General features: G+C 40.1%; 1 protein-coding gene across 8 annotated transcripts in view; it reads left to right on the top strand.

Annotated features, from left to right (window-relative positions):
• Window positions 1–15,477, top strand: part of TTC39A (tetratricopeptide repeat domain 39A) — a 49,223-nt gene that overhangs the window by 17,603 nt on the left and 16,143 nt on the right. For all 8 annotated transcript variants that reach the window (XM_026105645.2, XM_026105658.2, XM_026105665.2 and 5 more), the window contains 4 exons: window positions 1,944–2,008; window positions 4,503–4,602; window positions 8,088–8,153; window positions 14,464–14,572. In XM_026105645.2, the coding sequence (XP_025961430.1) occupies window positions 1,944–2,008; window positions 4,503–4,602; window positions 8,088–8,153; window positions 14,464–14,572 (340 nt within the window). The remainder of the gene's footprint in view (window positions 1–1,943; window positions 2,009–4,502; window positions 4,603–8,087; window positions 8,154–14,463; window positions 14,573–15,477) is intronic.

The following is a 15,477-nucleotide window of genomic DNA, read 5'->3' as shown; positions in this document are numbered from 1 at the left end:
CCTCTGCTGGGACCTGTTGCTTCAGAGCAAGGCCAGCAGCAGAAATAGTGACCTCTGAAGGCTTTTAGAGTGCTGATAATGGTGCCTCTGCCAGAAGATGCTGGACTTTGATTGAAATGGCTGTTTCTGCTGCTCTGCACTGGGGACAGTTGCGGTGATATCTTAAGCTGTGGCAGCAATATTTTTCAGAACTTGTCCAAGGTGGCTCTAAGAAGGGATTATTTATTGCAGGGTCTTTTGGTTTTAAGTGCTGTTTTCTCAATTATCTTTATTTTTTTTAGAAAACATTTATAGATACATGGGACATTTAGAGTAAGAGAATAATTTCTTGTCCTCTTCTGCATTCAGGATGCCTGTGTGTATGCTTCCTCTTCTCTTCTGTGTTTAATTTTTCATGAACGGGTTTTAAAAATTAAACAAAGGCACTTGGTTCCAACAGCTACTGAAGTGGGTTAGTTTTGCTGCTTAATGTAAATGACTAAACCTTGTTGAAAACACACAGAAGTTAGTCTCAGGATTTTTCAGGATCTGGAGTATTCTCCTGTTGGTTATTCCTGGTTTTGGTAACAATGAATATTCTGAATTTTTAGTCTGAAACTGAAGTAAATATTCCATTTTTGAAAACATCTTCTTTCTTCTCCCCATTTTCTATTCAAAGGAAAATATCACCAGGCCTTTAGATATGGTTAGGTATGCCACAATCCCGCTTCCTCCTGCCACAGACACACCTGCATTTGCTAACAAGAAACTGATTTTTTTTTCTCCTGAACAAAGGAAAAGAGGGTCACATCTTTCTGTGGTGGTTTTGCTTACATGTGGTTGGGATTATTTATTGGGATGGTTATGGATGACCTTCAAAGACAGGGCAGTGGTGGTGTTGCAGGCCTCAGGGGTGAAGTGCTGCCCTGTGGTTCAGGCCAGTAGGCTCCTGTACTAGTTCACAGTTCAGTTTCTTCTAAACTTCCTTTTCTGTTACTTTGATGGGATTGAATTATCTTCCTGACTTAAGGGAAAACAAGAAGGCTCTTTGGGGCAGTTTCTGTCTCTTTGTTTACACATTGATGAGAACAATTGGAGCCTGTTTTCCTAATGGTAACAATGTAACAGCCAGATGCTCGTCTTATCTGTTCTGTTTTCTCTCCACAACATTTGATAGAGCCTCTCAAAAAATTATCGCAGAAAAATCGTCTGCTAAAACACATGTGGTATTTCTATCCTAAGTAACAGCAAGTATCAAAACCGATCAGAACGACAGATTAGATGTGATGAATGAGGCAAGAAACCCTTACCAGAAAGTTATGAGGCTGACAAAATCTCTCTGAGATGCAGCTATAAACTGAAGGTCTTGCAGATATATTTTCCTACAAGTTCTCAGTTTGTTATAGCTTGTAATGTGATGTGTTACTATACTAGCATGGATCTCATATATGCTTGAATATTTGGGTCAGAAAGAGCATAGCCTGCATTACTTTGCTTACTTTGCTTCCTTTTTAGTATGTGAAACTATATTCTGTAGACTCTTCAGGGTAGGTAGTTATTTATATCTGGTGCTGAGCCAGGAAACATTCAGACTTTAACTGTGCTGAAGGACAATTGACAGAAAGCGATTTTTTTTAAACAGCTGCAAGTGCATATACCATTCATTAGCTTTGTTCCTGTGGCCATTAATGCAAACTCTGATGGCCCAGAGGTCATTGTAGGATGCCATCAGAGGCCCGTAGAGGAAAAACTAATCACAGAAGGCATCAAAATGAAGTGAGTATGTCTGAAGACAGTAAAAATATTTTAATTAGAAAAGAAATCCTAAATCCATGTATCGTTTCTTAGAGACTTATACCGTCTATCTCGTGATGATTGTGTTCAAGACGTGTTCATCTCCAGAAAACAAAAACCCTTCATAATGCTCACGAATTCGTATTGCTAATGTGTTTCATTTCTAATAGGACGAAAATATGGTTAGCTTCATAAAAGGAGGCATCAAAGTCAGAAACAGTTACCAAACGTACAGGTGAGTCAGTGTGATGGTATGGTTAAATATACTCTTCCAATAAAAAAGTGCTGCTGGTGGAATTCTATAATTCACAAATTAATTACTGTTGTATTAATTAATTTCTTCTTTGCACAAGAAAGGACAGTGATACTGTGTTTGGTTCAGATTGTAACTTTGCGTTAGATGTACAGTGAATGGAAAAAAAGATAGTGGACCCTACCCCTGCTCACTCCTAAGGTTTGCCTACTTTAAATACAATATCATTAACATTATATCAACAAATGAAACTATTCTAAATGGTGTAATGTTCATTTTGTCTCACAGCAGAATTTGGATGACTCGCAGGTCATCAGACATTTGAAATGGCACTTCTGTATGGTTCAGACTGCAGCTTTGCCTTTGGAACCTTCAAACCCAGTAGCTGAAGCACAAATAATTCAATAATAAATGCATGAAACCAAAATAAATTTAAGAGACAATGAAGTGAAGAACTTGTAATTAAAAAGTGTAAATGGCTTCAAACAACAACCAAACAAATTCAGAGGAAACAGATTTACTGGGGCTAGTTACCATATTAGAACAGATGCAGTCTCTCCACATCATGAAGTTCCAGAGCAGTCAATTCCTAGAGGATGCTTTCCCAAGCATCTGCCACTGAGTGAAATACTGGGCTAGCTGGACCTCTAACCTGGTTAAGCATGACAGATCTAAAGAGAAGGTGCATGCCATTGAAGATGATAAGCAAAGCTGCTTATCTGAGCTCGTGCTACGCCCATCCCTTAGAGTCTAGAAGCCTAAAGCATCTGCTTAAGCAGATCTCTTTTCATTCAGAAAGTTGTATAGAGCTACTTTCAGCATGTGCAAAATGTTTTGAAGTACAGTAGTAAATTGTAAAAAGGTACATTGCAAAGTAGACCATGGGTAATGCGCTTGATTGTGCCTCAGTAAATTAACAGCAGCTCTAGTATTTGTAAAGACAAAGTCTTATCAATCTAGTAGCTGTTATGTGGTTTCATTTTGAAGAAGTATAAATATCAACTTGCATAGTACGAAAACATATACTTGACAAAGGGAAAGTTCGTATGTGAGATTGATAGTTAGGATTTTTGTACTGTGTGTTTGACGTGTCATGAAATATTGTTTGTAGTTTTGGTGAGCGAGTGGTGCAGCAGGTTACAGGGAAAACTTAATGAAATATAGAATGGAGACTTTATTTGCTTTAAGTATTTTTCACGCCATAGTTTCTGGCATAAAAAGCCATCTTTTCTTCCTCTACTGCCTCCAACAGAGTTTGGTAATCTGCAACAACAGCCTCCTTGGCAAAGACAGCAGGGGTAAAAGTTGCAAATATACAATTTTTAAAACTCTTTTTCAGGGAGAAAAAAATACCATACACTATAAAAAGATGGAATTAAATAAAATAATTCAGAATGAAACATTTGCTTGTTGTCAGCAAAAGTATGAGGAAATTTATACAGCAGTACAGACTATATGAATAATTTAAAAAGGTGAAAGCTAAATATGCATGACACTCTGTTTAATTTTAGGTCATCATATTTCTTTTTATTTAGGTTTTAAATTTGGAACAGCCACAAAAGGTCACATGTGTACCAGACAGAACAGCATCTAGACTGGGTTCTCCAGAAATATGCTGAAAGAGGGAAAGATGACAGTGTCCATGTTTGTGTGGGGTGAAGGTAGCTCTGAATGCAGGTCCATTATTGCAACTGCAGTTACAATAAATAATTTTATATCTGTTGGCAGCAACCAGCAGATAAAAACATGACAGCCTAAACACAATCACAGGGCTGCTCTTAAAACAATGTTTGTTTGGTTTTCCCCCTGCCCCAGTAATTGATGAAATAAGCTAAAACAGTAGTGTAAAAGACACATAGCTAATGCAAGCTTGGAGACAAGACAGTTTCAAATCCAGTCAGATTATGTAGGGAAGTAAAGGGATGCTACAAACTTGGGATTTAGGAAAGTTAGAAAAATAAATGAAAAGTATTTTTCAGTTATCACATCTGTTCCATTTTAAAATATTTCTTACAATTGTATTTTTCTATCTGTAACAAAATGTTCTTCTTTTGAATGAACATGCACGAAAAAGGAATAATTCGTCCAGGGATTAGTGACACTCAAATGAAATCTAGTAATTTAAAAGTTACAAAATCCTCTGCTCCCTTCTGCACTGCCTGTCAGTACTAAAGGTTGGTGTTGCTCCCAACTGCCGTTCTTAAAACATTTTCAGGCAGAAATGTGGTTGTAAATTGACTGTGTTTGACAGAAATTCACCTCCAGAACTCCATATTTTTCTATTGATGGTAATGAAATGGTTTGTTGATTAACCCCCCAAAATGTTGTAGGTGTTGTTGACCTGGGTGAGATAAAAAATTGACCTTTTTTGAAGTACTGTATAGTTCAAGGTAATTGGGTTACTTTCTTACTGAATTGTAATTAGAATTAACCGTTTTATTCACCTATGTTGTAACACAGTCTGTTGTGTTTTCAGGGAGCTGGACAGTCTCATACAGTCTCCGCATTACGTCAAAGGCGAGAACCACCTTCATTTTGAGGGAGGTGTAAAGCTTGGAGTTGGAGCATTTAATCTGGTATGTACCAGCAGTTCTTCACTTGAGATGAAGTCCTGCAAACTCCTGAAAATGTTACTAACTTAAATACCTGAGAAGTTCTACTGACGTCAGTGAAAACTAATCATATGGTTAAAATTAGGTATGTGTGCTGATGCTTGCAGGATGCAAGTCTTTTGTCTAACAACGTCGGACAGTAATACACTTTAGATGCAGCTCTGTGTGTGTGCAGCCCCACTTGCACATCCTCATGGAGCAGCTAAGAACTGAGAAATTATGTCATCTGGCATGGGCTAAGGGCATGCTCTTTGACAGTATAGCTGAGTGTCTGTGCCCAGCTTCCATTTGCTGTAAGGACAGCAACAGTGTTCAGTAGCCAGGTGACCAGTGCTGGGAGGTGTTGGGGTGGGGGTAGTCTTGCAAGAAGGGACTGGTGCCCTGGGGGAAGCCTCTCTCGGGAGCAGCAGGTGCCTGTGCCTGGCTTCCATTTGCCTTTTAACTGCCACTTAGGGAGAAGCTGGGGGCTGCAAACGGGAACTTGGCAGTTGGCAGGGCAGGGTGCACGTAGGGGGCCTGGGATGCTGTTCTGGCCGCTGTTCGCTGTCGTTGCTTGTGTTCTGATAGGGAAGCTGTTGGTGAAATGGTGGTGACGTGACACAGGACACGGTCTTTTGTAGCAGCTAAAAGGACGGTTCCTAGCGTGTCAGAGGCAGTGACCTAGAGTTCTTGAGAGGAGACATGGCTGTTCAGGCAAGGGGCTGCAGAAAGTGCCTGGTGCTCTTTCCTGGGGCTGAGAAGGATGTGAACCTCACCTGTAGCATGTGTGCCCAGAGCTGTCATTGAGCAGGTGGGTGAAGGAAGGAACTGTAGGAAGGAGGTCATCAGATTATGCTTCATCAGGAAGGGTGAGGAGGAAATTGATAGGATGCTAGCAGTAATGCTGCAGGGGCGAGAGCTGAGGTCGCCGGCTGCGGACAGAATAGGATGACCAGAAGCAAGGTCAAACAGGAGGAGGACAGTGACTCACGGAACAAGCAGTCTGGAAGCTTGTGACTCATCTCAACCAGAAGATAGCCCATGTGTGGCAAAATTCAGATAAAGAACAGCATACAGCATCCTGGCAATAGAAGGGGAGGACAAAAGAGTTCTAGTTCTGCTGGAAAAGACAACTGGGCAAACAATTCCTGCTCAACCAGTCAAAACCAGCAGGAGAAGGAAATAGCAGCATCTAGTGTTAGTAATGGGTGACTCCCTTCTGCTGACCTGCCATTGAGTCTCAGCAAGTTTGCTGCTTGCCTGGAGCCAAGATCCAGGGTGCTATGGAGAGACTGTCAAGGTTTTTCAAGTGCACAGACTGCTTCCCCTTTTCCTCTTCTGTGTGAACACCAGTGACACTACAAAACATGACCTGGAAAAGATCAAGCGGGACTACAGAAATCTGGACTCCAAATTCAAGAGGACAGGTACTTAGGCTGTTTTTTTTCCCCTTATTCCTGCTAGTCAAAGGGAGGGCGCAATCAGAAACAGACATATCGTGCAGACCAGCACCCTGCTGTGTGGCTAGTTTCACTGGCAGGATTTTGGCTTCCATGAAGTTTTAGTTTCACTTCCATGATTTCGGCTCTTTGAAGACTGTGGAATACTGAGGAGAAATGGGAGTCACTTTTTGAAAAGGGGCAAGGACATCTTTGCGCATAGGCTGGCTAACCTAGTGACTCAGACTTTAAATTAGCTTTAATAGGGGGTGGTGTCCAAAGCCTGGAGTCAAACAAAGACACAGGTGACAAAGTGAAAGTGTATGTGGAACAGAGCAATGGGGGAGGCTTCCACGGGTCTGTAGGTCTGACAGGTCTGCAGATTGCCTTTGGGTGGAAATCAGACGGACTGCCATCAAAGGAGACCTTGTGGTAGGTATGTGCAACTGAGCAGGGAGAAGAGGTGGACAAAGCCTTCTTTAGACAACTTGGGTCTGCAGGCCCTGTTCTCATGAGAGCTTTCACCTACCCTGGTATTTGCTGGGAAAGCAACACAGCTATGCACAAGCAGTTTGGACGGCATCTGGAAGGTATTGAGGACAACTTCTTAATGCAGTTGTTGGATGTGCCATCCACAAGTGGTGTGTTTCTGGACCTACTGCTCATAAATAAGGAAAATGTGTTTGGAGACGTGACCATCAACAGCGTGCTTGGCTGCAGTGACCATAAGATTGTGGAGTTTATGATTTTAAGGGATATAAGGAAGGTAAGTAGCAATATAAAGACCCTGAACTGCAGAAGAGGAGATTTCAACTTGCTCAGGGAACTGCATCCCATTAGAGTTTGCTCTAGAGGACAATGTTGCTCAGAAGTGCTAGGAGATTTTCTGAGACCTCCGCAAAGCAAAAGAGTGGTCCATCCCCTTATGCAGGAAAAGGAGCAGGCTTAACAAGAAATAACCTTGTTAAACAGTGAGCTACTGAGAGAGCTCAAATGCAAAAAAGAAGTATATGAGAGATGAAAAAGTGGGTGTGTTCCCAAAGAGGAATATAGAAATATTACTTGGGCATTCAGAGATGCAGGTAGGAAGGCAAAAACCCTGCTGGAGCTCAAACTGGGAAGAAATGTCAAGAATAACAAGACTTTTGTAGGTGTGTTAGTAGCAGGTGGAAGTACCAGGAAGATGTAGGTTTGCTGCTGAATGGGGTGGCAGGTTACAAATAATATACAAAAGGCTGAGGTACTCTGGGCCTTCTTTGCCTTGGTCTTCTAGGGTAAAGTTAACCCCCAGGCTTTTATGGCATTCAGCAACAACCAAGCAAATGGCAAACCACCGAAAGCAGAGCAAGGTTGAGTTAGGGACCGTCTGTACAAAAAGGATACATACAAGTCTCTGGGACCTGACAGCTTGCATCCAAGGGTGCTATGTGTAAGTAGGAATAAGTACAACTCTGCAAAATGCAGTAAACAACATAATTTTGAGTTGCTGTTAGTTTTATATTTGGGACCTTACTTTATACATGAATCACAGGCATGACTGCAGAGTACGATCATATACTTATGTTGGAAGTCTGGGGATCCTACAGTCTGATTGTACCTATTGAACTCCAGTGCTGCACATATACATATATACAGTAGAACTAGTTCTTTCAGGAAGTGCTTGCCTTACTGTATGTGAGAGTCTGGCACAGGCCCAAATGTTGGATTTACTGCACACGTGGAGCAAACATGTACTGTGTGGTGTGCACCCAGTATTTCTGAAACTTCCCAGAAGTGCTGGAGTTACTGAGCATGCACTGTGTAGAACGTATTTCTATGCAGGGACTTGTGGAGAGAGATGCTGATACTTCTGCTTAAATCATATGTAAAATATAGCAGTTATATACATTTACCCAGGAAATCCTCCGGCATATAAAGAGGTTTTTGGTGATTTTTATTGACTATTTCTTGCATTTGGAAAAGTTGTATCAGACAACCTGCAGCTGGGAGGTGGAAACTGTTACTGCATAACTGTTGCGTTTCCTTCTATAGACATTGTCCATGTTTCCTGCACGAATTTTGAAATTACTGGAGTTTGTTGGATTTTCTGGAAACAAGGTAAATATGAAATAAATATTACGGATACATTTCCCTCACTCTCATTAAAAATTGGAGAGAGGAATTTCTCTCTTCTTCCTCACTTTAACTATAACAGTCAGAAATACTCTGATTGGTATTGCAGTGCGCTCATTGTTGGCATTGATGCTTTTTGCAGCTCAGTTTTCTTTTACATTTCTGTCCAAACTATTACACTTCAAAGACAGTTATACCATTGTCCAGCGAGGAAGGATGAAACATAATAGAAAGCAATGGCTAATACAATGATGTTGACACACTTTAATTTTTTAATTTATTTTTACTTACTGGTTTTTGATACATACTTGTGCTCAGAAAGCCATAGCCAAATGTGTATTCTTAGCCTTTAGAAAATTATACAGTCATCACGTTATCTGAATGTCCCTGACATATTCCTGAGTAACATCCAGTTGAGAGGGAGGGGAAGACTTTCATTTCTGATTTTTTTTTTCCTCTCCATGTCTTTAATAGCAACTGATAACTTGAATGTGGCACCTAAATTTCCCAGAATCTGTGCATAAAGAGTAACTGGTCTGACCTATGTTGTCTGTGCGTGCAGTAGAGGACAGAGGTTTAGCAATGACACAGCAGTAAACTAACATGAAATACACTTATAATGCAGGACAGATGCACAGAAAGAGATACTCCTGCTGTGCTAGGTTTTTGTGGATTTGTTGTTTCAAAATAGGATACTAAAATTAATGGAAATTATTTACATCTTGACCTTGGTACCTCATACCTGTCCTTGTCTGTGGTTTTAACACCAGAACAGGAGATTCACTCAGAATTGGGTTCCTGGATTATAGGAAAACGTGATAAATTTAACCTAAACTGCTAGTTATATTTATCTCATAAATGCAGGGTAAGATAAGTGTTTAATGTCCTACAAACGTGGCAAAAGCTATACAAACATTTTAATCTTAACTCTTTTATAAAGCTTTCTATTTACAAAGCCTGTTTCAAGGAGAAACGTGTTTGCTTAATCAAGAGTTGCACCCTTAGGTGGCAGGTGGGTTAGTGTCATCACTGTTTTATTAGTTTACAGGAAGGATCTTAGATCTGAAAATAAAATGTCTTGTTTAAAAGGAAGGAGCTTTTGGCAGAGTGTGCATTAGAACCTGGAAATTCCCCGAAGTTAACTAGCTTTGCCTGCCAGTTTTACAGGCAATAGAGATAAAAGTCAAATAGTTCATACCTGTTAACCATGAAAACAAAGAGCAAAATATTCACCTGGAAAACGTAAGGGTAGTCCACATACCAGGAGAGTTTTGCAATTACTTTGGTGAACACTCATCTTATTTTTACTGCTGATAAAAAAAAAAAAAAAAATCCCTTCTAATTGAATTTCTTGAATTATGTGGCTGTGAGCGGGCTCGTATCTGTGTTGATGAGTCAGCTCCTGTTCCAGTTTCTTGGTAACTGACTGAAGCATGACCTAGACTACCATAAATACAAGCAAAAATCTCCTTTCTCCACACCCTAAGGAATATTTTAGACAACACTGATCAAAGTTCACTGTTAGTCATTTATTTTAACATCCTAAAAAAGTTTTTCTGCATTTAATGTTTGTCAGTCAGATGCCCAAAAGCAGAACCAAAATTGCAGTCGTGTTTGTAATCCTTTCCGGTGGTGGTTTTCCAAAGCTTGCAACAGGAAGCTGTCCCCTGCAATACAGACAAGGGGTTTGAAGGTGAAAGAAAGAGTGACAGAAGAGGAGAGGGAAAGTGCGTGTGGTATGTGCTGCATACCGTCCAGAAGAAAGGAATTTTGAATATGTCTGTGTTTGGTCATTTGATCTGTTCAATTAAATGTTCATGGTGAGCATCAGGCTGTGTGAAACACCATGTGTGAGAACACCATGCTCAGTGCCTTGAGCAGCTTATAGTTTACTTGAGAGAGCTCTAGTGCACTGGAGGACGGCTTGCCTTTGGTATGGGTTACGTGCTTACTAAGACTGAATATAAAATTGCATTGGGATATCTTCCACAATGCTAATCTGCCTTGAAGCCAGCAGACTTGCCCCTAGGGACTCTTCTTGTTTCTCAGACATGTCATGTCTGCTAGTAAATGAGGACATGCCCAAAGCTTGATTACTTCCTAAGCCATTTTTGGGCACTGTGGACTATACAATCAACAGCAGTCTGGAATCTCAAACAGTACGTAGGGTAGATCAAGAAAGTGTGAAAGTAGCCTGAAGCCACCGTTGTTCCCTTCCACTACAAGATGTGCCAGTTGTGCCATTCTCACTGTTCAAGGTCCTTTTTCCCCTACGTCATTAATTAAACTAAGGGCTTGTTTGTGTTTAATGGCATAGCCCTGCATTTGGGTGTTGAGGTTCAAGGCACAGGAATGTAGTTTTGCCTGATTTCATGAGAAATTCTTTATGGGCTGAGGTGTATGTCGCACAGAGGCAGCTACACCGTGCTCTAACTGGGGAGGCTTGCCTTCCCCAGTCATGTTCATGGAGAAGGTGTCCCATCCACACTTCTTGTGTTTAACGGTGACTGCTCTTTGGTGCAAAATCTCAAGAATCCTTGCGCCATCACTTCTGCATTCTCCCCAGACAGTTGGCCCTTCTTGCTGACCCTCTGCCAGGTCTCAGGCTAATATTTACTATTGTTCTTATTTTATAGTATACTACAAATATTGTGCTGCTAAACCATAGAAAAGTTTGACATGAATCATCCATACGTTAAATGCAGTTTGGTAGATGGTCGGCTGACAGCATGATTTCAGGGGAAGGCAGGAGATTTTTCAGAGAGAACCAATTTCTTTTAAATTATACTGTTTGATGTGGGAATGCATTTTTCCCAAAGCAGTTGAGCTGAAGAACATTTTTGATGTCTCAGTTTGTAATGAATTGAATTCCAGTTTCCCACTAAGCATCTTTTTGATTTGCATTTTGGTCTTTTCTGCAAATTTTAAAAGAAAGTTAAATCTAAAATGATTTCGCTGGGTGCATTCAAATGCCCTGTCTACCAGTTTAGCTAGTCAGGTCTTCGTAGAAGCTAGTAGTAACATCCATCATATTTGCTAAGCCTGAAGTAATAAGATCAAATCATGGCGTATGAATGCTGATCTTGTTTTGCTTTTTTTGTAAAGATCCCTAATTAAAAAAAGGTGAAGAGCTTTTGCTTCAGGAAAGTAGAGGGATTTTAGTCAGTCACAGCTGAAGTAGGTATGAACCAGTCTGTATGTTGTCTAATAATAATTTTGAACATTGTCCTTGTTCTTCCCACACTGACTGTGTGAACCCCCACTGCTCCCGTGGTCGGTCCTGGATGACAGAACTTCAGAGGTCTTGCAGCGAGGTTCAGATCACTGGGACATTGCTTTTCCTGTCGTGTAGGGGGAATTAAAAGAGCATGGGGTGCTGTGAGTAACTTTCACACAACGATAAGTTTGTCACAGTGGATCACAACATTTGTCTGTGAGAAAAGTGCGTCATCGCTTCCAGCTCTGTGTTAGACCTGATGCTCTTCAGAGTAATCTAAATGTTGTGTGAATACAAAAACTAAATATGTATTAATGTGTCATTTAAGTATTTTGGAGAAATTGCTAACATTTGTTGCCTTGACATCTGTTTTATGTGGTAGCAATATGCCCTGTAATAGGCTTTGTTTGGAAGCACATTCTTGTTGTTTTGGGATTGCTCATATCATCTGTGGCATAGCTGAGAGAGGTATTTTTATGTGTTAGAAGGCGCGTCCTAACAACTACACATAACATATTCCCTTAGTGACTGGCACCAGTGAGTGTAGTTTGTTTACAGAATTATTACTTAAGCTCAAGTAATATCTGCTTGTGCTTTTGGTACTGAGATCCTCAGTTTGATCCCCACTGAAGATTATATGGGTGTAATAGTGTTGCCTCATGACACCTCACTTACCTTAGGTTAGCTGACAGCTCTCCATAGGCTCTGTGTGAAGAAGCAGTCAGCTCTTGAAAAGATGATTCATGATGTCTGACTTAGGCTTCTGTGCTGAATTGTTTCTTGGAGGAATGCATCTATCTCCACCAGCTAGAGAGGGAGCCCAGGGAGACTGGCAGATTAAAATTGGTATCTAGAACATGTTTCCCAGCTACACCCTTCATGATCCCACTTTACTGGTGATCTCATCATAACAGAGCGATTTGCAAGAGGTTTTTGAGGAGAAATTTTGTTGCAGCCTTTTCTACAAGCAAACATTATGATAATAATAACAACTACTTCTAGATTTATTTTTTTCAGACTGCGTCTATGATTGTATTGTTACTCTAATATAGAAAGTTTGGTGTGTTCAAGTAACAGAATGAAAAATAAGCATTGTATAATAACTGTAGAGGACAAGATAGGATCATAGCCATATCACAGAGTGACCTAACTTGCTCAGTGGGCTTCCCAAAGCTGTGCAGCTACTCGGTTTGAGTTCACAGTTACTGCTTTCCAGGACACAGTCCTGCATGGGGTGGGTATGGTCTGCATTCATTGTTCATATGGACAGTAAGTTTGAGTTTGGCGGTATTAAAGTACATTTCTGGGATTGAAATACATAATTGGGATCAGCTTGACGAATTGCTCTGTATGACTAATATCACTTGCCTCTCTATCATTCTTTGTGCTATTCACAAATGTGATCAGCAGTCATTTTCTATGTAGTTTTATATTATATGGAAGATGTCAAACATTGCAAGACCTAGTACTAATGTCCTTAATGGCTCACTGAAACATTCAGGCTGGGGATATTTCACTTTAAAAATATACTTTGGAATTTTTTCTGCCAGAGTTTATTCCACAGAATGTTTTGTCTTGTTGCTAACTTGAATTGTCATAGTGCTATTTTTTTTTTTTTTAACCATATGTTTGTGCTGTTAATCTGGGCGCTTTAAAGAAGGTGAATGTATCATATTTTGTTAGTTACCTGTATCATTCAAATTTTATTCTCAGCAGAAATTGAAGCTGGGTTTATTTGCTAGAGCTCGATTCCCCTAAAGTTGTGTTGCTTTTCAGTAATGATTTTCCAATTTTTTATTTCTTCTGAAGTGAAACACAAGTCAATGTTTTCATTATTTTGTCCAGATGTCAGACTAAATAACCTGCAGATGTGTGTGTTAATGGTCCCTTTCCCCATAACAGGAATCCAATAAATTAAGCTTTATTAAAACACAAAATAACTGCATTCATGTGAAAACAATTAACTGCACTAGTATGTGAGCATATACATGTATGACCAAAATTAGAATATGACTGCAGGCTTCAGGGTTTACAAAGTAAGTGGTAAAAGTCATGTAGTGTAGCACCCTTCCATCAGCAAGGCCACACAAAAGATGGAAGTCTGTGTTCAGATCATGCTCTGATAACTCTCTCTGATACCTTCCACAGAGGCTCCAATAAACATCCCTTATGGTCACTGTGTATAGTGTAACTGGTTTGCGTGGATATCCTTATAGGCACATATACTGTGTTCCAATAATTTTCCATTACAATCATTCTATAATTTTAACAGAATTTGCCTGGCACACAGTGGACATGCTATTATGCATATTCACTGGTGGGCAGATCTTGCGTTTCATGCATTTAGATCTTTACATTCATGTTATTTGTACTGTGGAATCAGGCCTGGAATGAGCTGCTAAGTGCTGTTGCCTCAGTAGCTTTGAATCTCTAGCACTGGTTAGCTCTTGCTCTCACTGAATATGAGTGCAGTGTTATACTCGATTGCTCTACTTCTTTCCAAAGAGAACAGAAATATTATTCTTTCCATCACATTTTTCCATTTGTGGTAGTGGGCCTACATCATTACTAAGGCTTCTTTTGTTCTTAATATACTTACAAGCATCCTTTTGCCCCATTATCCTTTGCCCTGCTAGTGACGCTTTTTTTTCTTGAAGTCTCTAACTTATGCAGTGAGTAACAACAAACATGGATACAGTGCACAAGGGTGATGCATACTAGTTGTCAGGCATTTCAAAACTCTTTGTATTTTTTATTTCTAGAATGATGTTTAACAGCATTTGGGTGATGGTAATAAGTTGTCTCACATTCTCTTATGTTAAGCAGGTAATAATCCCCAAATTGCTGCTCTGTCTCACATGTTTTCCAGAATCCAAGCAGTAACTCCATGAAAAACTGTTAAATAATTTCATTAGTGTGTTTTTATCATTGGTTGCTATATAAGCAATTTATGTCAGTTCATTTTTGGCTTTTGGTGAGTGAGCAGTCTGTAGGTGATACTACAGAAGTTATCAAACTAGCAAAATACAAGTTTGGTTGTTTTTCAATACTTTGTCCTCCACATGTCTGTTTGCACAGGAACATGGTCTGCTGCAGCTTCAAGAAGGAGCATCGTCGTACAGCTTTAGGTCGGTGCTGTGTACCATGCTGTTGCTTTGCTATCATACTTTCATGACCTTTGTGTTAGGTAAGATTGTTTATAATAACTCTTGGATTTGATTAGTTCTTGTGGGACACAGAAGGGAAAAAAGGTGATTCCATCACCTGTCTGTTGGTGAATTGTTTGTTCAGGACCAGATTAAATATAACTCACTTGTGGATGACTTTACAACATCTTCAAGATAGAGTTTGGTTTAATACAGAAGAAGGGAGAAGATGGGAATAGCAAAATGAGTCATCAGAACTAAATCTCTCTTCTCTGGTCAGGTGCATTATTTGGGATGTTAAAAACAATGGTTATAAATGATGACTTCCTGAATACTTTGCTCATGTTTATTTTTCATCCCTATCTTTTTCGGGAGGTGATAGCTTCTCGTGGAAGGAATACTTTTCCTTGTCATCTACTCTTAAAGCAGTCTACAAAATCTGTTGGTCTGCGCATAGCGAGTTTTCAAGTTCCCAAGTACGATGTTGTCAGGATCTTCCTGAATGTTGGCTCTTCACAGCAGCGGAAGTCATTCACTCTTGCCCGGTGGATCTTTACTCCTTCCCATGCTGGTCCTCATGTTTTGTATTTTAACAGGGTTGCCATGGCACAAGGTAGATTTCCTCTGTCTCCTTGTTTGCCGAGCAACACTGTCAGGCCAAAATCCTACCTGATCTCCATTTTCTTCTCTCTCTAGCCCAAGATTTAGAATGGGAAAAGATCTAAGGATGTAATGCAGGGAAAGGGGTTGTTTCTGGCAACTCAGAACTGCTGTCAACATTTTGGAAGTGCACCTCTGGAAGCCCCCTTGTGTTTCTTTCCTTTATGCCTCACTAGTGCAGCACTAACCTGTATTTTTGCCTCACTGCTATTAGAGAGAGGAATTTATGTGTTGGCCAGGTGAGGATGGCTAATCAGTACTGTTCCTTCCTGTACTTTTTTTTTCT

The sequence above is a fragment of the Dromaius novaehollandiae genome, chromosome 8, assembly GCF_036370855.1.
Source record: "Dromaius novaehollandiae isolate bDroNov1 chromosome 8, bDroNov1.hap1, whole genome shotgun sequence".
NCBI lineage: Eukaryota > Metazoa > Chordata > Aves > Casuariiformes > Dromaiidae > Dromaius > Dromaius novaehollandiae.
Note: the sequence above shows the minus strand (reverse complement) of the source record. Positions and strands in the feature narration are given on the sequence as shown.